Genomic DNA, 26712 nt, shown 5'->3' on the forward strand with positions numbered 1-26712 from the left:
TGTGAATTGACCATATCCTAAAAAAATAATAATAATGATCATGTTCTTTTTAATTTGTGGAATTTGGTTCTCACTGGCATGACCAGCTTTTATTGTCTTTGAGAAGCTGGTGATGCTCTGCCAGTTGGAACCACTACAGCATATATGTCAAGCTCAAGGCCCATGGGCCAAATCCGGCCCGCGGTGGAATTATCTTTGGCCCGCGAGATAATATCTAATTACTATTAAAGCTGGCCCCAGTAATCAAAGCACCTATGGCGTATGATATGGCTAATGCTGAGTTTATTCAGGTACCAGGTTTACAGGGTTTTTAGTGTTTATTCGGCAGTCTTCTTCATAAGAAACGGAATTTGTAAAGTGAAACACTTTGTAGTTATAGCAGAGACTGAGACACATGAGAGCAGGCTGAAAAAACGGAGGCAACGAAAGCTGCGTTCGCACGCGTCCGACTGATCCGGCCCGCAAGAAGCTGCATTTTGCTGAATCCGGCCCGTGACCTAAAATGAGTTTGACACCCCTGCACTACAGTGTACTGGTGACATTCTCTCACTGAACTCTTTGAGTTGGGAAGTCTGAGAATTCGATATGTTTCCAAGTCAAGATGGGAGGTGCTGGCTTTCTCTTGTGCTCAATCCCTTGGTGTTATAGGCATAAGGATGTGGATTTCAACAGAAGGAAATGTATTGAACATTTGATGTGATTTTTTTTTAAAAGGTGTTGATCAAGGGTTCTACTTTAATTATAGATTTTGTTGGATGTTTCTGGTCCTGGGGTTTTGTGGTATGCAGAGGGTGAAAACACTTTCTGCGGAATATTCATCCTTTGGCCAGTTTCTGTAGTTAAGTTTCTGATGACCTTCAAGATGTTAGTGATATGGGATCTACTGACAGTGAGGCTGGAGAATGCCAAGAGGATGCTTTCTCTGGTTAGAGATGATTACCACCTGGCTCTTTGTAGAATTGTTACAAAGTACTTGTGTCTAGCTACAGAAATTCATTCAGGTCCAATGATTTGCAATATATTTCATATTATCCAGAAATAAGCTCTAATATAAGTTTAACCTTTTTAAATACTTCTCTAAACTGCAATGCTCCTTAATCATTTCAGTCAATATTCTTGCTTGTCAGAATCTTTTCACTTGCCTCCTTACTTGAACCCTGTGCTTGTTGGCCCATATTAACTCTGATTAAGCATTCATTCAGTTTTAAGATTCTCATATTTGTTTTCAAATTTCTTCATGATCTAGGCCTTTACAGCAATAGTATGTATTTCAAACTGCCTGTGCTCTTGTAATTTACGATATCTCCCCATCCTTTAATAATTCAACTCTTGTTGATAAATCAACAAACCATGTAAAGAACAACTGTAATATGTATATTTTCATTTCCCTCTTAATCAAATGAAATACCACATAGTATTATCATCAACTAATTTTGATATTGAATCATGTACAACGATATTAGGATGGGATGGAAAAAGCATGATTAAAGAGGTAGGCCTTAAGGAGGGCTTTAAAATACGAGATAGAGAACATTAGGAAGTTGAAACACATCCCAAGTATTCAGCAATGCAAACTAGAGATGCATAAAGTGTCAAAGCTGGATGATTGTAGCAATATGTAGGTTGTAGCTTTAAAGTATGAGGCGGAAAGATTTGGAGGGTCATGAGAATTTTTAAATCACCATCAGTAAATGTGACAGTGTGAACATGCTAAAACGTAAGGGATAAAAGCAGGAGAAATAATTTGGCTGCATACCTGCTGCAATATTCTCTCCACTAACTTAATATATCTTGATTCCCTTAATATCTGAAAATATATTGATCTCAGCTGTGAATTTGCAGAGTGATTGAGTATCTGCAGTGCGTTTGTGATGAATTTCAACTATTTATGATGATCTGGGTGCAGACATTTATTGTCATTATATTCCTAAATGGCTTGCTCCTTATTTTGTGATTTCCCCAACAAAAAGAAACACCATCTCCCTGTCTATTTGTGATCAACCTTCATTGCACTCCCTATATTGCAAGTTCTTCTTACCTGGGTATATGACCAGATCTTTTTAAAATACAATGGATCTTGGTTCATTTGTACACATGGGGACCAGTACTTTTTACCCAATGAAGTGCTTGCCCTAGTTTGCCAAATTTTCATGGAAATAGTTAAAAGTTATAAGTAAGACAAACTACCATTTAATTGAGTAGCACTGTATCTATTTAAATGAAATACAGAACAAATTAGAACGCCAGCTTAGTCTACTAACCTCTACTTAGTCCCTAATAATTATCAATAGAGGAATTCATAGTGTACACTGCCAGTACTATAAAACTGTGTATTAGTTCCTAATATTTATCGACACAGGGATTCATCTGTTGTGTTCTTTTGATTGTAAATGAACAAAATCAGTCTAGCCTAGTGCAGATAATGGACTGCCTTCATACAATGCTTTGGACGATTGCATCCTTCAAATCTTAATTTTCATTGTAACATTCAAGAAGATTGTTAACATCTTCAAATTCATTGTAATTCCTAACTTGTTGAAGTAGTAAAATTGTTTCATTTTCACTCCTGGTCATTTCTAGCATCTCCAAGCCTGAATTCTTGAAGCTATAGTGAGCAAAACAGTTCAGAATTGTCTTGCTACTTATTTCTCGCCAACTATCAGTGACAGAAATCACTGGTTTTTGAACTCAAAAACATGCAATTGACACTATTTTAAAAAATGATCACTTTAAGCATGGTGTAGTATCTAACAGTCTAACGGTCATGGAAGTGCATGCAACTGATGTTAGTCAGAAACTGTTTGGCAACAGTCCCCCGTCCCAATTAAGCGGCATAGTGTCCCAAATAAACAAAGGGAATCTTGGCTATTTTCTTCATTTAATTTTAGTTTTAATTTCAGAGTTGTCCTCAATAAACAGCTGGCCCGATTAATCATTGGCTGAATTAACTGGAATCCACTGTACAGGTAGTCCCCGAGTTACGAACGTCCGACTTACGGACAACTCATACTTCCGAACCGAGGAAGGAGAACGCCGTCTGCCATTTTAAGTCGTTGCCGTTGACACTGTGTTGAGTGTTTAACCTTGTATTTGGCTTAAATTATTCTTAGTAAGATTCACCCTGACCCTTCCCCCCCCCCCGTTCCGGTCGGCTAGTGGCGCAGTGAGATTAACGCCGGGCTGGAGAACGGAGGTTCCCAAGTTCGATCTAGTGACAGACCACTCCTGTGCCGGGTTGATGTCGATCCAATGACTCCCTTACCATCCGTGCCAGGTTGATGTCGAGCTCGCAGCTCGACCTCTTTAAAAAGAAACACTGCCACCTCCAATTTAAATTCCCATGCGGAATATTGTGGAGGATCAAATACCCAAACCCAGCACAGCCTCCACTTGTCCCATTTAGCCTGTCTCAGTGCGGTGGTCCTTAGGACTCAGGGAAATCAGTACTTTGATCCTTAGGACCCAGCGGACCTCGGAAGCCGGTGCAGCTCGGGACCCGCTGCCCGCAGTGTTTCTGTTCCATTGACGGGACGCGATCTCGGATGAAAATAAAGTGGAAATAATAAAGTGTTTGGAAAGAGGTGAAACGCCATCGGTCATTGGAAAAGCGTTAGGCTACAGTCGGTCAATGATCGGAACAATTTTAAAGGATAAAAAATAAAGTGAGAATAATGGAGCATGTGAAAAGCCCTGCCCCGATGAAACCTACAATTATTACTAAGCAACACAGTAGTTTAATTATTGGAATACATACGTTTCTTAAGTGTTTTATATGCATAAAAAGGTAAAATATATACTATATACTAAGACAAATGTTTGACTAACTGACGCTAAATAATACCGGATGTACTTGTTCCGACTTACGTACAAATTCGACTTAAAGACGGACTCAGGAACGGAACTCGTACGTAACCCGGGGACTGCCTGTATTCCAAATGTGGTGTCACCCAATAGGAATAATGTTGCTACTCTTGTACCAGATCCTCTTGCAATTAAGGCCATTTCATTGCTTTCCTAATGGCTTGCTGAAGTTGCAGCTCATTTGAGGTTGGTGTGTGGGTTTGTGGAGGAAGAGTGTTGGGGAGAGAAGGTGAACAAAAACACCCAGTTTCCTGCAGCCTTTTAGCAGCCGGCAAATGCAATCTTGTCCATTTTCCCAGACTTGCAAACACTTGTTCTTTTGTATGAGTGTCCACAAGTCAAGCACTTATTAGTTGGCGATGACCTATAATTTCTTGTGTGGTGCCTTATTGAAGGAATCAGAAAATCCAAATACACCACATAACTTCATTGATTTCAGCTGGTATCAGAATCAAGTTTAGTATCTCTGGCATATGTTATGAAGTTTGTTATTTTGTGGCAATAGTGTAGTGCATTACATTAAAAGAAAACTATAAATTACAGTTTTTTTTATATATATATATAGAGAGAGGGCATGTCCTGGGTAATAGGTGTATCATAATGGCTGAGTTCACAACTTTCTGCAGCTTTTTCCAATCCTTTGCAGTGATCTCTCCATACAAGACAGTGATGTAACAAGTTGGAATGGTCTCTATGATACAGGTGTAGAAATTTGTTAGAGTCTTTGTTGACATTCCAAATCTCCTCAAACTTGTAATGAAATATAGCTGTTGCCGTGCTTTCATTGTAAATGCATCAAAAATTTTCCTCTTTCCTTTTTTTTTGAAATCCCTAAAAATTCCTATCCTCAGCTGTCTGTTATTTTTTGGCAATGTGTTAAGTCATTTCCTTTGACCTAATAATTATCTTTAACATCTCTTGTTTGGATCAGGCTTCCTTTCTTGCCTTAAAGGGATATACAGTGCACGAGTATTTTACGTACTTTTAAAATGTCAGCAAATGAAGCTCCTAAGAGACCATGTTAGGAAACTGGAGCTGCAGCTTGATGACCTTTGTCTTGTTAGGGAAAGTGGGGAGGTGATAAATAGGAGCTACAGGGAGGTAGTCACCCCTAGGCTTGAAGAGACAGATAAATGGGTGACTGCCAAGAGAGGGAAGGGAAAACATCAGATAGTGAAGTGCACTCCTGTGGCTGTCCCCCTCAACAATAAGTACTCCATTTTGACTACTGTTGAGAGGGTGTTGGCGTGTGGCCAAGTGGTTAAGGCGTTTGTCCAGTGATCTGAAGGTCGCTAGTTTGAGCCTTGACTGAGGCTGCGTGTGTGTCCTTGAGCAAGGCACTTAACCACACATTGTTCTGCGACGACACTGGTGCCAAGTTGTATGGTTTGCCCTTCCCTTGGACAACATCGGTGGTATGGAGAGGGGAGATTTGCAGCTTGGGCAACTGCCGGTCTTCCAGAAAAAAAAAACCTTGCCCAGGCTTGCACCCTGGAAACTTTCCAAGGCACAAATCCATGGTCTATTGAGACACATTGTTAAGAGGAATGACCTACCTGGGGGAAGCAGCAGTGGCCATGTATTTGGCACTGAGTCTGGCCCTGTGGCTCATAAGGGTAGGGAATTGAAGAGGATGGCAGCAGTAATAGGGGACTCTAGTTAGGGTAATACATAGGCAATTCTGTGGACATGAAAAAGAAACACGGATGGTAGTTTGCCTCCCAGGTGCTGTTATGATACCAGCCCCCTACTTTGCGAGAATCGCAAGAGCCCTAGTGAAGGGGGGGGGGGGGGTCAATGACCCAAGAGGGAGAGAGACATGCTGAATAGACACAGGAAATGGGAGAGAGAGGGAGACGTGCTGAAGACCACGTTCCCCCGGGAAGCAGAATAAAGCGACTCTGACTATTGTCTCATGAAGACCACGTGTAAAGCCCTCGGGCAAAGTGGGCTGGTTGAGAGAGAGATTGACACCGGCGATCCCGTGAGGAAGTATAAAGGAGGGTCTGGGGGGGACGACCCCTTCAGACGCACCAGAAGAGACGCTAGAAATCCTGCGACAGCGTTTTGATAGTGACAGCCGGTGGTGGGGTTTGTGTGCATCTTTTCCTTGCCTGGGATTGGCGACCTCACCATGGAAGAATGGCTTAGCTACAGGGGAGGCCACAAATGAGTGTCCATTTCCCAACGAGACTTTGAGGAGCCGAACTCCTAAAGGTTGGAAAACCTGTCGGGTAACTGTTTCATTCAATCTCTATCTCTCTCTCTCTTTCTAACAAAAGTGCACCAACGTGACACCACAACAGACGGCAGCTGGTGGAACTGCAGTGACCGCAAGAGACTTTCAGATATACAGCGGACAATATATACATTACCCCTAGACAACGATAGAGTTTATTTCTTATTGGTTATTACTATACCTGTGCTTTAGATTGAGTATTGACGACTTATGATATCTGAATGTTTGTATTAACCTTACTTTTGTGCCCCTTTATAAATAAAAACGTTTGAAAATGGTACCATCAGACTTCAGCGGACCTCTCTATCTTTGCTGGTAAGTGATCCAGTTACGGGATACGTAACAGTGCCAATGTCTGTGATGTTTCTGAATGCCTCCACGATATCCTGAAAGGGAAGAGTGAGCAGATAGTAGTCGTGGTACATAAGAGAGGAGGTCCTGAAAACAAAATACAGGGTGTTAGGAGGAACGTTGAGAAGCAGGACCTCGAGGTAGTCATTTCAGGTTTGCTGTCTTTGCCATGTGACAGTGAGGATAGGAATAGGATGATGGCAGATAAATGTGTGGCTGAAGAATTGGAGCAGGGTCAGCAGTTCAGATTTCTGGATAACTGGGACCTCTTTTGGGGCATGTGAGACCTGTACAAAAGGGAGGTGTTTCACTTGAATCTGAGGGGAACCAATATTCTTGTGGTCATGTTTACTAGAGCTGTTGGGAGTGGTTTAAACTAATATGGCGGGGGGTGTTGGTGGAACCAGCATGATAGAGCTGAGGATGAGCCAGCAGATTTACACGTAGATGATGAATGTAACATGAATGTTAGGAAGGACAAGCCATTGACTGGGTACAAATGCAGACAGAGCAAAGAGTTAAATTGTACCACAGAGGCAAAATTCAAAAAGGGGAAGAATTCAGGACTGAAGATGCTGTATTTAAATGCATATAGTATTCAGAATAAGGTGGGCGAACTTGTGATGCAATTAGAGATTGGTTGGTGTAACGTTGTGGGCATCACTGAGTCATGGTTGAAAGGAAGCCATAGTTGGGAGCTTAATATCAAAGGATATACTTTGTATTGAAAGGACAGGCAGGAAGGCTTAGGCCGTGGTGTGGCTCTGTTGGTAAGGGATGGAATTGCATCTGCAGGAAGAGGTGACTTATGGTTGGATGGAGCATGTTGAATCTTTGGGGCTGGAGTTAAGAAATTGCAAGGGTAAAAAAACTATTATGGGAATTAAATATAGGCCTCCAAATAGTAGCCAAGATGTGGGGTTGAGATTGCAAAGGGAACTAGAAAGGGCATGTAATAAGGCTAATGTCATAATTGTAATGGGGGACTTCAATATGCAAGGAGATTGGGAAAATTGGGTTGGTGCCGGATCACAAGAGAAGGAATTTGTTGAATGCCTATGAGATGGCTTGTAAGAGCAGCTTGTGCTTGAGTCTACTCGTACCGGAAAGGCTATCTTAGATTGGGTGTTGTGTAACAATCTAGATTTTATTAGGGAGTTTAATATAAAGGATCCCTCAGGAGGTAATGATCATAACAGATAGAATTCATACTGCAATTTGAGATGGAGAAGCACAAGTCAGATGTATCAGTAACACAATGTAATAAAAGGAATTACAGAGGCATGAGAGAGGAGCTTGCTCAGGTGGATTGGAGGGGGACATGGTGGGGAAGATGGCAGAGCAGAGGTGGCTGAAGTTTCTAGGAATAGATCACAAGGTGCAGGATAGATATGTTCCATAGGAGAGGCAGTTCTTATATGGTAGCGGTAGACATCTGTGACTGGCAAGGGAAGTTAAGGACTGGATAAAAGCCAAGGAAAGGGCATATAAGGTAGCAAAAGTGAGTGGGAGGTTGGATGATTGGGAAGCTTTTAAAATCCAACAAAAGGCAACTGAAAAAGCTATAAGAAGGGAAAAGATTAAATATGAGGGCAGACTAGCCAATAATATAAAGCAAGATGCTACAAGTTTTTTCAGTTGTTTAGAGTAACAGAGTTGAGAGTTGATATTGGACCACTGGAAATGATGCTGGTGAGGTAGTAATAGACAAAGAAATGGCAGATGAACTTAATGGGTATTTTGTACCTGTCTTCACTGTGAAAGACACTGGCCATGTGCTAGAGGTGCGTGAGTGTCAGGGAGCAGGAGTTAATGCCCTTGCTATTACAAGGGAAAAAGTGTTAGGCAAACTGAAAGGTCTTAAGGTGGATAAGTCACCTGGACCAGATGGACTACATCCCAGAGTTCTGAGAGAAGTTGTTGAAGAGATAGCAGATGCAATGGTTATGATCTTTCAAGAATCATTTGATTCTGGCATGCTTCCGAGGATGGAAAGATTGCAAATGTCACTTCACTCTTTAAGAGGGGGGGAATACAAAAGAAAGGAAATTATAGGCCAGTTAGCTTAATCGCAGTGGTTGAGAAAGAGTTGGAGCCCATTATTAAGGATGAGATTTACGGGTTACTTGGAGACTAATGATAAAATAAGTTAAAATTAGCATAGTTTCTGTAAAGAGAAATTTTGCCTGACAAATCTGTTAGAGTTCTTTGAGGAAGTAACAAGCAGAGTGGACACAGGAGAAGCAGAAGCATTTACTTGGATTTCAGAAGGCATTTGCTATGATGCCACATATGAGGCTGCTTAACAAGATAAAATCACATGGCATTACAGGAAAGATACTGGAATGGATAGTGGAATGGCTGACAGGCAGGAGGCAATTAGTTGGAATATAGGGGGCCTTTTCTGGTTGGCTGCTATTGACTAGTGGTGTTCCTCGGGTCAGTATTAGGACAGCTGCTTTTCACATTGTTTTTCATTGGTTTGGATAATGGAATTGATGGCTTTGTGGCAAAGTTTGTGGATGATACGAAGGAAGGTGGAAGAGTAGGTAATGCTGAGAAGGCAATGCGATTGCAGAAGGACTTGGATAAGTTGAAAGAATGGGCAAATAAGTAGCAGATGGAATACAGTGTTGGGAAATGTATGATAATGCATTTTGGTAAAAGCAACAGAAGTGCAGACTATTATCTAAATTGAGAGAAAATACAAACATCAGAGGTGCAAAGGAACTTAGGAGTCCTCACGCAGGACTCCCAGAGGGTTAATTTAAGTTTGGTCTGTGGTAAAAAAGGCAAATGCAATGTTAGCAATCATTTCAAGGAGAATAAAATAGAAAGACATGGAGATAATGCTGAGGCTTCATAAGACACCAGAGAGACCGCACTTGGAATATTGCTCAGGGTGTATTGTTGTTGAGAGCGTCCAGTGGAGGTTCACGGGGGGATTCTGGGAATTAACATGTGAGGAGCATTTGGCAGTTTTGGGCCTGTATTCACTGGAATTTAGAAGAATGCAAGGAGATCTCATTGAAACCTTCTGAATGTTGAAAGGACTTGATAGGGTGGATATGGAGAGGATGTTTCCTATGATGGGGGTGTCCAGAAATAGAGGACACAGTCTCAAAATTGAGGGGTGACCCTTTAGAACATAGGTAAGGAGGAATTTTTTAGCCAGAGAGTAGTGAATCTGTGGAATGCTGTGTCACAGACTGAGGTGTAGGCCAAGACTGGGTATATTTAAAGTGAAAATTAATAGGTTTCCTGATTGTTCAGAGTATCAAAGGTTATGGCGAGAAGGCAGGTGTATGGGGTTGAGTGGGATCCAGGATCAGCCACGATATAATGGTGGAGCAGACTCAATAGGCTGAATGGCCCAGTTCTGCTCCTATATCTTATGGTTTTATTGTCTTAGAAAATTCTTTCTATAACTCCATCAAATTTACTCCTTGTTGCTTCTTGGTTCCACCCAAACTAATTCTAGTTCTTTAATTTCTGGAGTAGCACCGGCCTATGGTTAGGCCACACTTAGACCCCCTCCAGTTCGCCTACCAGCCCCGACTAGGAGTTGAGGATGCCATCGTCTACCTGCTGAACCGTGTCTACACCCACCTGGACAAGCCGGTGAGCACTGTGAGGGTCATGTTTTTTGACTTCTCCAGTGTGTTCAACACCATCCACCCTGCTCTGCTGGGTGAGAAGCTGACAGTGATGCAGGTGGATGCTTCCCTGGTGTCATGGATTATTGATTACCTGACTGGCAGACCACAGTATGTGCGCTTACAACACTGTGTGTCAGACAGAGTGGTCAGCAGCACTGGGGCTCCACAGGGGACTATCCTGTCTCTCTTTCTCTTCACGATCTACACCTCGGACTTCAACTACTGCACAGAGTCTTGCCATCTTCAGAAGTTTTCTGATGACTCTGCCATAGTTGGATGCATCAGTAAGGGCTGAATACAGGGCTACGGTGGGAAATTTTGTCACATGGTGCGAGCAGAATCATCTGCAGCTTAATGTGAAAAAGTCTAAGGAGCTGGTGGTGGACCTGAGGAGGGCCAAGGCACCAGTTACCCCTGTTTCCATCCAAGGGGTCAGTGTGGACATGGTGGAGGATTACAAGTACCTGGGGATACGAATTGACAATAAACTGGACTGGTCAAAGAATACTGAGGTTGTCTACAAGAAGGGTCAGAACCGTCTCTATTTCCTGAGGAGACTGAGGTCCTTTCACATCTGTCGGATGATGCTGAGGATGTTCTATGAGTCTGTGGTGGCCAGTGCTATCATGTTTGCTGTTGTGTGCTGGGGCAGCAGGCTGAAGGTAGCAGACACCAACAGAATTAACAAACTCATTTGCAAGGCCAGTGATGTTGTGGAGGTGGAACTGGACTCTCTGACGGTGGTGTCTGAAAAGAGGATGCTGTCCAAGTTGCATGCCATCTTGGACAATGTCTCCCATCCACTCCATAATGTACTGGTTAGGCACAGGAGTACGTTCAGCCAGAGACTCATTCCACCGAGATACAACAGAGTGTCATAGCAAGTCATTCCTGACTGTGGCCATCAAACCTTACAACTCCTCCGTCGGAGTGTCAGACACTCTGAGCCAATAGGCTGGTCCTGGACTTATTTCCACTTGGCATAATCTACTTACTATTATTTAATTATTTCTGGTTTTTATTTTGCTATATTTCTACTCTATTCTTGGTTGGTGCAACTGTAACGAAACCCAATTTCCCTCGGGATCAATAAAGTATGTCTGTCTGTAATTTCTGAGCAATGCTTATTCCCCTTTATTGCCTTTATCCAATTCTTTAAAATTAAGTCTATTCAATTTCATTTTCATTTTGACCTTCTCCTAAAGATTTTCTGTACTACTTTATTCATAATGTAGTCACTTTGCATACTCTTCATTGGCTGCTAGATTAAACCCATTCATTTCTATAAATGCCATTTACCTTATTTGTATGCATATGGGCAAGGTTTTTTTTCACCAAGTTTGGAAAAGATGAGGATCTTAACAGTCAAGTCTGCATCTGAAACATGAATAGACCAGTCCTGCATCAAGTTATTTGCTGCTGAAACCTATATTAATACCTATTATACTTTGAACTTGCATTACTTTGTTGCATTCAGAAGCTTATCAAACTCAATTCTATTTTCTGAACATTAAGATCAGTTCTTTGACTTATACCTGACACTATACCCTCACTCCTGTGACAACTGACTTAGTTTGGATTCTGACTTTGCTTTTAAAATTGTGGTTTTTTTGGTTCACAAATTCATCCTGAGTTTTGCCCCTTCCTCTCTTTCTGTGCCTCCTTTGGCCAAATTATATTTCATAAAAATCACATTTTCTCTAATTGTCACTTGCTCATTCCCAAATATTTTAAATTTCAGTTGGCCCTAATTCTCTTACTAAGCTTGTTTACCAATTTTCCTCTCTTTCCTCTTTAAGATGTCCTTGGAATTTGACTCTGAGTCAATTTGAATTTGACTCAGTTTTGGCTTTAGGTGATACACACTTAATATTAGATAGCTGATAAGCACCTGTTTGGTGCTTTGGATAGTTTTATTAGCTGTATAGGGTCTTTGAAGAATAAGCAGAAATTCTTCTGGCATTGTAGAAAACACCCTTGGTTCAATCAATACCATCAAAATATGCTAAATCGTCCATCCCGTCATGGGGCTGATGATGTATTCATATAGGTTGCAGATATGTGAGGATTATGAATCTTAATTAGCTGTATGTGTGACAAGTCATTTTTGCAAATGGTTATTAAATGACCCAACTCATAAAGCTACTCTTTTTAAATTGTCTTTTTGTAAGAGAATTGAGTATTTATTATACTAACTTAACAAAGTAGCTTGTGGCCCACAAATGAATGCACTTAAGTCGTGATCATTTGTAGTATGGATGACAATTATGAAAAGATTTATCAGAGCAAACAAAAATTGTTCAACATTTGTGTCTAACTAAAACAGGATCTGAAGAATGATCTTTTGTATGCAAAAAGTTTAAATGCAATGTTGTTACTGTTTGTGATCTCTGGACACCCTATTATGATTGACTCTAGGGAAATGTATCAAATATCTGAAAAGAGTACAAATTTCAATGGTACAACCATCATTTTGCTGATTGGGGAATCAACTTCATGACCCCATGTCCCAAGATTAATCAGGACCATATGGTATAATGTATTAATGATTATAAGTTTATCTTTGCCCCTATTGGCAAATCTTAATGCAAAATACTGGTTGTCTTCTGAATTTGTATACCAATTGTTTTTTGACTCCTGATACCAGTTTTTACACCCTCTGACCCCATAATTTCTGCATTGTCTTCCTTTTCCTACTTCTCATCTTGTGGCAGTATTCCACCAATTTCCGGGTATAAGTTCCCACTTTCTTTACCTTTTTCCACCCACCCCACCGTCACAAATGCCAAGCTACAAAATTGTAGCCTAGGCACATGACTGATCAATTTCAGCTTGCATTTCAAATCTCTCAGCTCCGAGGTTGGGAAAGGAAAACCAGGTGTTGTACTTCTGCTCTGAAAATGTGCAACAAATGGCATATTTCGTCTGACGCCTTGGACTTTGGGCAGAATGGTTGAGGCCAATAATCAAAACAATTTTTGACTCCTGTACCTCCGCAATTCTAACACATTGGTTAAGGTGAACTAGAGTTTCTATTGTATATTTTCACTACCATATCCAACCTCTTCATGAATTTTCCAATTTAAAGTTAAGGATACCAGAAACAATTGTATTGTTCTTGTATGTACTTTTTATTTCAATATTTTGTGGGGATAATAGGGAAATTGTTTCTTTTTCTTTACTGAGAGACAAACATAGAATAGTACAGCACTGTACAGGGCCTTTGGCCCATGATGTGCTGACCTATATAAACCTACTCCATAATCAATTTAACTTTCCCCTCCTACATAATCCAAAACCCTCTATTTTTTTCCTTAATTCCATCTGCTTATCTAAGTGTCTTTTTATGTCCCTATTGTATCAGTCTTTACCACCAAACCTGAGGGTGTGTTTCATGCACCTTCTACTCTCTTCATAAATAAAAATACCTCTGACATCTTCCCTAAACTGTTCTCCACTCACCTTAAATGGATGTCCTCTGGTATTGCCCATTTCTGCCCTGGGAAAATGTCACTGGCTGTCCACTCTATCTGTGCCTCTCATAATCTTATACAGCTCCATCATGTTGCCTTTCATCCTTCCTCTTTCCAAAAAGAAAAGCTCTAGCTGTCTCTAATCCAGGACAGCATCCTGGTAAATCTCCTTTGCACCTTCTCTAAAGCTTCCATATATTTTCTATAATGAGGTGACTAGAACTGAACCCGCCAAATATGGTCTAACCAGAGTTTTATAGAGCTGCAACATAACCTCAAGGTTCTTGAACTCAATCACCCAACTAGTGAAGGCTATCATGCTATCTCTTGGATAGCAACTTTGTGGGAACTGTGGGCTTAGACCACGAGATCCCTCTGTTCCTCCATACTGCTAAGAATCCAGCCGTTGACCTCGTACTCTGCCTTCAAGTTCGACCTTCCGAAGTAAATCACTTCGCTCTTTTTTGAATTGAACTGCATCTGCCATTTCTTCTGTCTATATCTTGTTGGAAAGCATGACAACCTTCTGTATTATCCACAACATCACCAATCTTTGTATCATCTGCAAACTTACTAACCCATCCTTCTTCCTCATCCAGGTCATTTTATAAAAATCATAAAGAATGGTGGTTTCGGAACAGATCCCTGCAAGGCACACTAGTGACTGACCTCCATGCAGATGATGCTGCAGATATGAACACCCTCTGTCTTCTGTAGACAAGCTGATTCTGAATCCATATAGCCAAATTTCCATGGATCCTGTGACTTATGATGTTCTGGATGAGCCTACCATGGGGAACCTTGTCAAACACCTTATAGACATATACAGTACACCATATTCATTGCTCTACCTTCATCAATTTGTTTTGTTATCTCCTCAAAAAACTCACCTAGACTCAATGAGTAATGACTTGCCCCTCACAAAGCCTTGCTAACTATCCTTAATAAGAGTGTGCTTCCCTAAGAGCTTGGAAATCCTGTCTGAATAATTTTCTCCATTATTTTGCCCACCATTGACATAAGTGGTTTAAAATCCCTAGGATTATTCCTATTGATTTTCTTGAACAACGGATCAACATTTGCCATTCTTCAATCCTCTAGTATTACTCCTTTGTTCAGAGTACACAAAGATCATTGTCAATGTCCCAGCAATCTCTTCCCTCCTTTCCCATAATAAACTTGGATATATCCCATCTGGCCTCAGGGACTTTTCTATCCTAATGTTTTTCAGAAGCTCCAACATCGCCTCTTTCTTCATCTCAACATGCTCCAACACATTAGCATGCTGAACACTGACTTCACATTCCCTCTCCCTGATGAACATTGAAGCAAAGTATTCATTAAGGACTTCCCCTACTACCTCTGCTTCCAGGCTCATGTTTCCTTTAACACTGAGCAGTCCTATCCTTGGTCTTGTCATCCTGTTCTTTACGTATATGTAGAGTCCCTTGGGGTTTTCCTTGGTCTTGTGTTCTCAATCTTAATCAAGGTTATAATCATCTTAATCAAAGCCCTCTTCTAGCTGTCCTAGAACCCTCCTTCCTAGCTACCTAAGAACTCTCAAGAGCCCTGTCTGATTTTTGCTTCATAAACCTTAAGTATGCCTCCTCCTTCCTCTTGACTAAATGATTCATCTCTTTTATCAACCATTGTTCTTTTACCGTACCATGCATGGGGTTTTAGATAGACCAGTACATCTGAGACAGAGAAAGCAAGTGGTCCCTAAATAATCTCCAGATTTCTGCTGCGCATTTCCCTGAAACCATCTGTTCCCAAACTATGCTTCCAAGTCCCTGTCTAATATAATAATTAATTCCACCCCCCCCATTAAATATTTTTCCATGTCTATGTTAAAGGTCAGGGTGTTGTGGTCACCATCTCCAAATTGCTCTCTCACTGACATTATAGCCTTTCCTTCAATCAGTGTTTCCACATAAGTGTCAGGAATCTGCCTTTCTGTCCCATCTAAACCTTTGGCACTAAGGATATGCCAGTCAAAATTAGGGAAGTTGAAGCCATTCATGATAGCAACCCTTTTTGCACGTTTCTAAAGTTTGCGACAGCCAAGTCTCTGTAATGGCCACAACATCATAATTCCATGTACTGATCCATACACTCAAGTTAATTACCCTTGTTTTAAAATTTCTCACATTAAAGTAAACACATTTCAACCCATCCAACTGATTTCATATACGTCTTATCCACTGACTATCCTTTCTCAAAGTCTGTCTTCACATCGCATCTATCTTTACACAAATTGCCCTGTCATCCGATCTAACACTCTCATTCTCATCCCACTGCCAACTTCATTTAAACCCTCCCCAACAGCTCTAGCAAACTTGCAAACTAGGATGCCAGTCCCTCTGAAGTTCAAGTATAACCTGTAGCTTTTGTACAGGTCATACTCTCCTCAGAGGAGACGCCAATGATCCACAAATCTGAAACCATATCCTCTGTACGAACTCTTCAGCCACACAGTCGTCTGCTATATCATCCTATTCTTACTCTCACTAGCAGATGGCATAGGCAGCAATCCAAAGATTACTGGCCTTGAGGTCCTGCTTTTTAGCTTTCTTCAAAACACCCCTTATTTGCTCCAGGACTTGTCCTAGCTATGTCATTGGTACCAATGTTTATCATGACTTTTGGTTGTTAACCATGCCTCTTCAGAACATCTCTTTGTCCCTGGCACCTGGAAGGCAACATACAGTACTATCCAGGAGTTTTGTTTTTGTCCACAGAATCTCCTCTGTGTTCCTCTAACTAGTGACTCACCTATCACTACCACTCTCCTGTTCTCCCCCATTCCTTTCTGAGTCACAGAGCCAGCGGACTCAGTGTCAGAGAACTGGCCACTGTGGCTTTTCCATGGTATGTCATCTCCTCTCTCACCCCCAATAGTATCCAAAGCATTATACTTGTTATTCAGGGGAACAGTGTCAGGGGTATCCTGCACTGATTCCCTATTACTTTTATCTCTACAGATGGTCACCCAGCTACCTACATCCTGTAACCTAGGTATGATAGCCTCCCTGTAATTCTGTTTATCAACCCCTCAGCCTTCTGAATGATCCAGAGTTCATACATACATCTCCAGCTCCATTTCCTTAAAGTGGTCTGCAAGTATTTCTCATTTGTCTAGTGATCCTACTGCTCTACCTATGCAGTAAGAAAGACCTTACCAGAACCTTACCATAGCCTCTGCTCATTTATTCCATTTCTTCTCATTGAAGTCTCTTGAGCCAAAGGAGACAATGTCTTTGGAGTAGGATTTGTGATGCTCACCAATGACTTCGGTCATCGCAGTATAAAGTAAAGGAGAAATTCCTGCTCATTTTGGATAAACAGAATGATAATTTAGCAGGAGCAGTAATAAGATAAAAAGCAGGAACAGTAGCGGGATCAAGATTGGTGAGTTAGGGCTTACTGTCCAGATGAAGTGTCTCGACTGACTATTTCCTTCTACAAGTGCCTGACCTGTTGTGTTCTACCAGCTTCTGCTTTGTTGTTATTGCTGAATGTCCTTGGTTTATGGGCATTTAAATGAAATTGAGGGTGAACATGTAGTTGAGAAGGGACTGAGGATAGATCCCTGTAGGACACATTATGTAATTACATGGAAGCAAGAAAGAAATCTACAATAGGTGACTTTATAATGATGAGTAAATAATTAAGAACAGAACCAGGTGAGTGCAGTCCTATCCAGCTTGTACTGTTAGTGAGCTGTTCCATTGAATTGGTTCATTACTGTCTCATGTACTGAGACATAGTGAGAATGGGGGTGTGATCTGCCTCTTGGGAGGGTGAAGTTCTTTGTTGTTATAAAGTCAGATGTTATTTGAATCAGAATCACGTTTATTATCACCGGCATGTGACGTGAAATTTATTAACTTAGCAGCAGCAGTTCAATGCAATACGTAATCTAGCAGAGAGAGAGAAAAAAATAAAATAAAAAAAATAATAATAAACAAGTAAATCAATTACGTGTATTGAATAGCTTTTTAAAAAAACATGCAAAAACAGAAATACTGTGAATTTACAAAAAAGTGAGGTGGTGTCCAAAGATTCAATGTCCATTTAGGAATCAGATGGCAGAAGAGAAGTTGTTGTTCCTGAATTGCTGAGTGTGTGCCTTCAGGCCTCTGTACCTCCTACTTGATGGTAACAATGAGAAAAAGACATGCCTTGGGTGCTGGAGGTCCTTAATAGTGGACGCTGTCTTTCTGAGCCACCGCTTCTTGAAGATGTCCTGAATACTTCGTAGGCTAGTACCCAAGATGGAGTTGACTAGATTTACAACCTTCTGCAGCTTCTTTCGGTCCTGTGAAGTAGCCTGTCCATACCAGACAGTAATGAAGTATAGCCTCTGTCTTGCTTTCTTTATAACTATATCGATATGTTGGAACCAGGTTAGATCCTCTGAGATCTTGACACCCAGGAACTTAAAACTGCTCATTCTCTCCACTTCTGATCCCTTTATGAGGATTAGTATGTGTTCCTTTGTCTTACCCTTCCTGAAGTCCACAATCAGCTCTTTCATCTTACTGAAGTTGAGTGCCTGGTTGTTGCTGTGGCACCGTTCACTAGTTGGCATATCTCAATTCTGTATGCCCTCTCGTCACCATCTGAGGTTGTACCAGCAATGGTTGTATCATCAACAGATTTATTGATGGTATTTGAGCTATGCCTAGTGACACAGTCATGTGTATATAGAGAGTAGAGCAGTAGGCTAAGCACACACCCCTGAGATGCACCGGTGTTGATCATCAGCAAGGAGGATATGTTATCACCAATCCGCACAGAATGTAGTCCTCCAGTTAGGAAGTTGAGGATTCAATTGCAGATGGAGAAACAGAGGCCCAGGTTCTGCAACTTCTCAATCAGGATTGTGAGAATGATGATATTAAATGCTGAGCTATAGTTGATGAACAGCATCCTGATGTAGGTGTTAGTGTTGTCCAGGTGGTCTAAAGCCATGTGGAGAGCCATTGAGATTGTGTCTGCCGTTGACCTAATGTGGCAATAGGCAAATTGCAATGGATCCAGGTCCTTGCTGAGGCAGGAGTTCAGTCTAGTCATGACCAACTTCTCAAAGCATTTCATCACTGTAGATGTGAGTGCCACTAGGCGATAATCATTAAGGCAGCTCACATTATTCTTCTTAGGCACTCGTATAATTGTTGCCTTTTTGAAGCAAGTGGGAACTTCTGTCTGTAGCAGTGAGAGGTTGAAAATGTCCCTGAATACTCCCACCAGTTGGTTGGCATACGTTACCGGGTGCTCCATTGGGACCTTCTGCCTTATGAAGGTTCACTCTCTTTAAAGACAACCTAACAGTGGCCTCTGAGATGGAGATCACAGTATCATCAGGTGCAACAGGGATCTTCACAGCTGTAGTTGTGTTCTCCCTTTCAAAGTGTGCATAGAAGGTGTTGAGTTCATCTGGTAGTGAAGCATCGCTGCCATTCATGCTATTGGGTTTTGCTTTGTAGGAAGTAATGTCTTGCAGACCCTATCCAATGTTACCTCCAACCTCGTTCAGATTTGTCTCTTCACCCTTGAAATAGCCCTCTGCAAATCATACCTGGTTTTCTGGTACAGGCCTGGGTTGCCAGACTTGAATGCCACAGATCTAGCCTTCAGCAGATGATGTACCTCCTGGTTCATCCACGGCTTTTGGTTTGGGAATGTACAGTAAGTCTTTGTGGGCACACGCTCATCCACACAGGTGTTTTAATGAAGTTGGTAACAACTGCAGCATACTCATTCAGTTTCGAAGATGAATCCCTGAATACAGTCCAGTCCACTGATTCAAAGCAGTCCTGTAGGCACTCCTGTGCTGCCCTTGTCCTTATCTTCTTAGTCCTCACTGCTGGTGCTGCAATCTTCAGTCCTTGCTTATACACAGGGAGTAGAAGTACAGTTAGGTGATCAGACTTCCCGAAGTGAGGGCGTGAAATAGTACGGTAGGCATTCTTGATGGTGGTATAGCAATGGTTCAGTGTGTTGTTTCCTCTGGTATTGCAAGAGATCTGTTGATGGTAATTGCTTAGTGATTTTTTTTCAGACTGGCCTGGTTAAAATCTCCCAAAACGATGGTGAAGGCGGTAGGATGCGCTGTTTCTGCATGTTGATCCCATTTCTCAGATCATCTAAAGCCTGCTTGACATTGGCCTGAGGTGGAATTTAAACTGCTACCAAAATGACCCCAGAGAATTCCCGTGGTAGGTAAAAAGGATGGCACTTTACTACTAGATAGTCCAGGACTGGTGAGCAGAATTGGGACAGCACTGATATATTTGTGCACCAAGGAGAGTTGATCATGAGGCATAACTCCTCCACCTTTGCTTTTGAGAGACTCTACAGATCTATCCTGATGGTGCATAGTAAACCCATCAATCTGGGTCGCTGCATCTGGTACGGAAGGGGTTAACCATGACTCCGTGAAACAAAGGACACGTGGTCCTAATGTCACTATGACTAGGTTCAAGATTTTGATTTGAAGGATTCAAATATGACGCAATGAAACAGATGGGCACAGATTTGTGAGTGACAACACAGTTCACCTCTTGAGAAGAAAATGAGGTTAGAAATATAATGTATGATCAGGGAAGGAGAGCTCAAGGACTGAACTGTGTTGTAGTTCGATGACAATAGATTCGAAAGAAAAGAGGGCCATGTGTAAGCCAAGAAGAGAAGTGATTAGGGCATTAATGTAGTTGGAATGTAGAAGGCAAGTCTCCAGGTCCAGATAAGCTCTATCATGAGGCTATAGGACAACAGAAAAGTTGAGACTTCAAAGTTAGGATAGAGTATGGTAATTTGCATCAGATTATACAACTCATACAATGTTCTATAGCTTTATAAATTATCTAATGGGTTTATACAAAGACAACATGAAAATTGTTATTACTCAAAATCCTGCTTCTTTTAAATATTTTACATATTCTTTGACACCCTCTCCATGGATTAAAACATTTGGAAAACTATGTCAACTTCATAAAGGAAAACCAAATAGTAATTGTAGAATCTTTAGTTGTCGATGTTAGAAATAATGTGCCAGTAAGTTAGGAAATAAAGAAATTGTATTATTTTGAAAATTTAAAGTAAGCAAGAAAAATGGATAATTGTTAAGAGTTTCTATTCTTTGCCTTTTAGATTCAGACATTTGGTCTGCAGGTGCCATGCAAGAAAGTAGATGATTTAACAAGTGGAGTTGTGATGGCACAGGTTCTACAGAAAATGTAAGTTTGAAAGCACATTTCATCTTTTCAATTTGTACCAAACCTCTCAAGCTATCAGCAAGTACAAGTTAAATGGGTAATGTTGCATAAAACAATTGCAACTCTTTAAGAACACCAGAGGGCATATGTACAAAATTAAGGGAGGGAAGTTTAGGGGAGACATCAAGGGTACATTTTTTACACAGCGTATTGTGAGTGCCTGGAATGACTTGCCAGGGATGGTGGTGGAAGCTACAACATTAGGGGTATTTAAGAGCCTCTTGGGCAGGCACATGGATGAAAGAAAAATAGAGGGTTATGGGGTAGTGTGGGTTTAGTACTTTTTTTTAAAGGATTATATGGGTCGGCACAACATGGAGGGCTGAAGGGCCTGTACTGTGCTGTAGTATTCTATGATTCTATATATTGAATTGCATAATGAGAAATCCTCACTTAAAGGTAAGTATTTTGTTTGTTCTCATATTATGTAATCCCTTCTGTAACTGAATTTCAAATCTAAAATGATGGTAAATGTAGTAAGCATATACAACAGTTCATATCTGAGCAACAGGAGAACACACATCATAGAACAATAGTCTCTGTTATATTATGTTGTACATTATTTTTGTACAGCCTCTGACAGCCAAGTCCAACTCTTGGCCTTCACGTGTGGTTTAGTTACTAGGCCCAACGGAACTGTTTCTACTGACAAGAGAAGGGGCAAAGGCAGACCATTGGCGCCTCAAAACCAGTTGCTTCGGGCAGGTGGGGCTCATCAGCCTTGGATGGTAGCCCACCTAGGAGAAGGAAAACTCTGATTTTAAACCTCCGCTGCCTTGTGGCCATACCCACCCACGGGTAAGGCTTCAGAAGTAAACCCTGAGGAAGAAATCCGGAGCCGGTGTCCCTAAGACAGTTTAATGTCGTTTACAACTTCACTCTGGCAACCTCTACGACAGCACTGGTGCCAAGATGTATTGGCAGTTGCCTATCCCTTGAACTACATCAGTGACATGGAGAGGGGGAACCTGCTGTGTGGGCAACAGCCAGTTCTTCAAATCTTCCTGCCCAGATTTGCATCCTGGAGAGGCCACAGACCACCAGAGGCGCAAACCCATGTTCCCCTAGGATCAACAGCTGCGAACTACATTTTTGTTGCACAGTATTGCACATTAGTAAATTATTATTGTGTGTATTCTGTACTTAATTATTAGTTAACATATTGTTATTGCTAAGTGTGTTTTTAAATGTTGCTGCTGTAACAAAATAATTTTCCACTCAGGATCAATAAAATACTTAATATTGTTAATAAACATGGCGTGTCTTCATTTTCTTACAGTAGTGGAGACCATAAGGTTATTTCGATTTGCTTATCTTGTACTGTGAGACTTTTATATCATAACAATATTTTTAAGTTCTTAAGTTTGGCTGTTTGAATATGACAGTAAATGAATGTGAATGCAGGTAATGTTTGTATTACAATTGGAATGAAGAAGTACTATTTTACATTTTTCAAGATATTTAGCACGTTGAAAATGTCTTTTAAATTGACAGAGATCAATCATGGTTTGATGATACCTGGATAAATCGAATCAAGACAGAAGTGGGGGAGAATTGGCGACTAAAGGTTTGTTACCATTTGTTTCCTTTGAAGCTAACTGAGACAACTTTAAGAAACACTGGAGCATAAGGCTCACAGGAAAAAGTGTTTTAAATCCCTTGAAAGCTATTGCCTTTTAGCTTGCTTGCAGTTTCAGAATAGTGAAGTCTGAAACCTTGCTATACAATTCATGACTTGTTAAGCAATAACTAATGTTATCTGAGTCCAGTGAAAGGCACTGGATCATTACTTGATACCCTAGTAATTTCATTTACATTCCTTGTGAAGCTTCAGTGCAAGGAATAATCATGGTGCTACTTAAAAGTTCAAAGTAAATTTATTATCAAAGTACATATATCACCATATGCAATCCTGAGATTTAGTTTTTTGCGGACATACTCAATAAATCTGAATCAGAAACAGGTTTATTATCACCGGCAGTTGTTGTGAAATTTGTTAACTTAGCAGCAGCAGTTCAATGCAATACATAATATAGAAGAAAAAAATAATAATAAGTAAATCAATTGCAGTATACATACATTGAATAGATTAAAAATCATGCAAAAAAAACAAATAATATATACTTTAAAAAAGTGAGGTAATGTTCAAGGGTTCAATGTCCATTTAGGAATCAGATGGCAGAGGGGAAGAAGGGTTTCCTGAATTGCTGAGTGTGTGCCATCAGGCTTCTGTACCTTCTACCTGATGGTAACAGTGAGAAAAGGGCATGCCCCCTGTGTGCTGGAGGTTCTTAATAATGGACGCTGCCTTTCTGAGATGCCACTCCTTGAAGATGTTCTGGGTACTTTGTAGGCTACTACCCAAGATGTAACCAACTAAATTTACAATATTCTGCAGCTTCTTTTGGTCCTGTGCAGTAGTTTCCCCCCCTCCCACCCCCATACCAGACAGTGATGAAGCCTGTCAGAATGCTCTCCATGGTACATCTATAGAAGTTTTTGAGCATATTTGTTGACATTCCAAATCTCTTCAAACTCCTAATGAAGTATAGTCGCTGTCCTGCCTTCTTTATAACTACATCGATATGTTGGGACCAGGTTAGGTCCTCAGAGATCTTGACACCCGGGAACTTAAAACTGCTCACTCTCTCCACTTCTGATCCATCTATGAGGATTGGTATGTGTTCCTTTGTCTTACCCTTCCTGAAGACCACAATCAGCTTTTTCATCTTACTGATGTTGAGTGCCAGGTTATTGCTGCTGCACCACCCCACTAGTTGGCATATCTCGCTCCTGTATGCCCTCTCGTCACCATCTGAGGTTCTACCAGCAATGGTTGTATCGTCAGCTAATTTATACATGGTATTTGAGCCATGCCTAGCCACATGGTCGTGTATATAGAGAGTAGAGCAGTGGGCTAAACACACACCCCTAAGGTGCACCAGTGTTGATCGTCAGTGAGAAGGAGATGCTATCACCATATCTGCACAGATTGTGGTCTTCCAGTTAGGAATTTGAGGATCCAGTTGCAGAGGGAGGTACAGAGGCCCAGGTCCTGCAACTTCTCAATCAGGATTGTAGGAATGATAGTATTAAATGCTGAGCTATAGTCGATGAACAACATTCTGACATAGGTGTTTGTGTTGTCCAGGTGGTCTAAAGCCATGTGAAGAGCCATTGAGATTACATCTGCTGTTGACCTATTGTGGCGATAGGCAAATTGCATTGTATCCAGGTCCTTGCTGAGACAGGAGTTCAGTCTAGTCATGACCAACCTCTCAAAACATTTCATTACTGTAGATGTGAGTGCCACCAGGCGATAGTCATTAAGCCAGCTCACATTATTCTTGTTAGGCTCTGGTATAATTGTTGTCTTTTTAAAGCGGGTGGGAACTTCTGCCCAGAGCAGTGAGAGGTTGAAAATGTCCTTGAATACTCCCGCCAGTTGGTTGGCACACGTTTTCAGAGCCTTACCAGGTATCTCATTGGGACCTTCTGCCTTATGAGAGTTCACTGTCTTTAAAGAAACCTAACATCGGCCTCTGAGATGGAGATCACAGAATAATAAACATTATAGAATCAATGATAAAGGCCACACCAACTTGGGCGTTCGTTACGTGTGCAAAAGACACAAACTATGCAAATTAACAAAGAAATAATAATTGATAAATAAACAATAAATATCAAGAACAGGAGATGAAGAGTCCTTGAAAGTGAATCCATATGCTGTGGGAACATTTCAATGGTGAGGTAAAGTTGAGTGGTTATCCCCTTTGGTTCAAGAGCTTGATAGTTGAGGAGTATGAACCATTCCTGAACTTTGTGGTGTGAGTCTTGATGATTCTGTACCTTCTTCCTCATGGCAGTGAAAAGAGAGCCTGTCTTTGGTGGTGGGGGTCTCTGATGATGGATGCTGCTTTTCTGTTTTTCATCTAGATGGTGGGAAAGGGCTTTACCTGTGATGTACTGGGCCATATCCACTACTATTTGTAAGATTTTCCATTCAAAAGCATTGGTATTTCCATACCAGACTGTGATGCAGGCAGTGAATATACTCTCCACCACACATCTGTAGAAGTTTGTCAAAGTTTTAGTTGGCATGCTGAATTTTCACAAACTCCTGAGGAAGTAGAACACTGATCTATGCTTTCTTTGTAGTTTCACTTACATTCTGGGCCCAGGACAGATCCTCTGAAATAATAACACTAAGGAATTTAAAGTTGTTGACCCTCTCCAACTCTGATCCTCTGATGAGGACTGGCTCATGGACTTCTTTCTTCCTCCTGAGGTCAATTATTAGCTCCTTGGTCTTGCTGACGTTGGGCAAGAGGTTGTTGTTAAAGCACCATTTAGCCAGATTTTCAATCTTGTTCCCTCCTTTTGCCCTATCCATATGTATTTGATATTGTGGTCAGTTCAGGTTTGTTTCCCCACTTTGCTGGCCCCCACCTGTACAAAAAGAGAACTGCTTATGAGGCTTGAAGTGTTAATTCTTCTTTGTTATAGCATATTTAAACTTTTCTTTACAGGTTAGCAATTTGAAGAAAATTTTGAAAGGGATTCTGGATTATTATCATGAGGTGAGGTGATTTGCTTCTCATTAATAAAGTTTAAGAATGATCAATACAAATAGAAAGTTTGTGAGATTCTATAATCTGTTGAAAATGGCTAGCTATAATGTAAAAGAGCCGAGGCAGCGTGTTGTGTCCTTGAGCAAGGCACTTAACCACACATTGCTCCAGTCCACCCAGCTGAAAATGGGTACTGGCAAAATGCTGGGGGTTAACCTTGCGACTGGACTAGCGTCCTATCCGGGGGGGGGGGGGTGGTGGGGGCAGTGAGTTTCGTACTCTCAGTCACTTCACGCCACGGAAACTGGCATAAGCACCAGCCTGATGAGCATATAAGGCTTGAGACAGACTTTAACTTTAACTATAATGTAAAAGGGATCTAAAATTTCAAATGTCCTTTGGTATGTGTATTAGTGAATTTTAATTCCATTGTTATTATTTGCAGAGTGAAACCATTTATAACGAATGAATGTCACTAAGCTTGTAGCTATCTGGTTATGCTGTTTTCTGAGATCAGAATACCTTATGACCTCTTCCACCCTATTTTTTCCAGTCATCAGTGAGGTTGTTGACGCTAACCTGAACTGAATCTTCACCCTACCATAGCAACAGTTGCTATTTTTAAGTTTGCAGTCAATATGTATCAGACAGTATGGAAGTAAATAAATGCTGGATGATCCCCTCATTATATAATCAAGTACCAAAGAAAGCCTAAATAATTTGCCATCATTTTACGGTAAATTCCAGTGTACAAGCCAACCCAGGGTATAAGCTGACCCCCATTTTCAAGGTTAAAAAAGTGACTTTTTTATGTTACCTTTGTATAAGCCAACCCCTTTTGTAGAGGTTTTTGATTTAACCAGAAACAATCACAAGATCTCACATGCTGGTACTCAGCTTTGCCGGATCCAGAACCTGGAAATTTTGTGAACCAGTACCTGCTAAGAAAACAGGCCGACACATTGTAGAGTGTTATAAGCGAGTTCTTAATAAGTAAATCAGGGAGGGAAATTTTGGATTAGGTTTCCAATGGAAAAGAATCCTCTGAAATGTAACCCCCGTGAAACCATTTAGTGCCCATCGTAATCTCATTAAAACATAACATGGGGTAGCGGGATCAGTACGTGTACTCAGTATTGAGTTTGTGACCACCATGTACAAAAGACTAAAACAAATGCGATACGATGCTGGCTTCAAGCTGAAGGTTGTTGATTTTGCTAAAGGAACGAATAATTCTGCAGCTGCTAAGAAGTTTAGTGTAAACGAGAAACAAGT

The 26712-nt window shown here is 41.0% G+C and overlaps 1 protein-coding gene across 3 annotated transcripts in view; it reads left to right on the forward strand.

Annotated features, from left to right (window-relative positions):
* The window catches only part of LOC140726352 (protein Hook homolog 3), a 98110-nt gene that overhangs the window by 1128 nt on the left and 70270 nt on the right, over positions 1-26712 (forward strand). For all 3 annotated transcript variants that reach the window (XM_073042616.1, XM_073042617.1, XM_073042615.1), the window contains exons 2-4: positions 20742-20827; positions 22361-22433; positions 25396-25446. In XM_073042616.1, the coding sequence (XP_072898717.1) occupies positions 20742-20827; positions 22361-22433; positions 25396-25446 (210 nt within the window). The remainder of the gene's footprint in view (positions 1-20741; positions 20828-22360; positions 22434-25395; positions 25447-26712) is intronic.

The sequence above is a fragment of the Hemitrygon akajei genome, chromosome 4 (genome assembly GCF_048418815.1).
Source record: "Hemitrygon akajei chromosome 4, sHemAka1.3, whole genome shotgun sequence".
NCBI lineage: Eukaryota > Metazoa > Chordata > Chondrichthyes > Myliobatiformes > Dasyatidae > Hemitrygon > Hemitrygon akajei.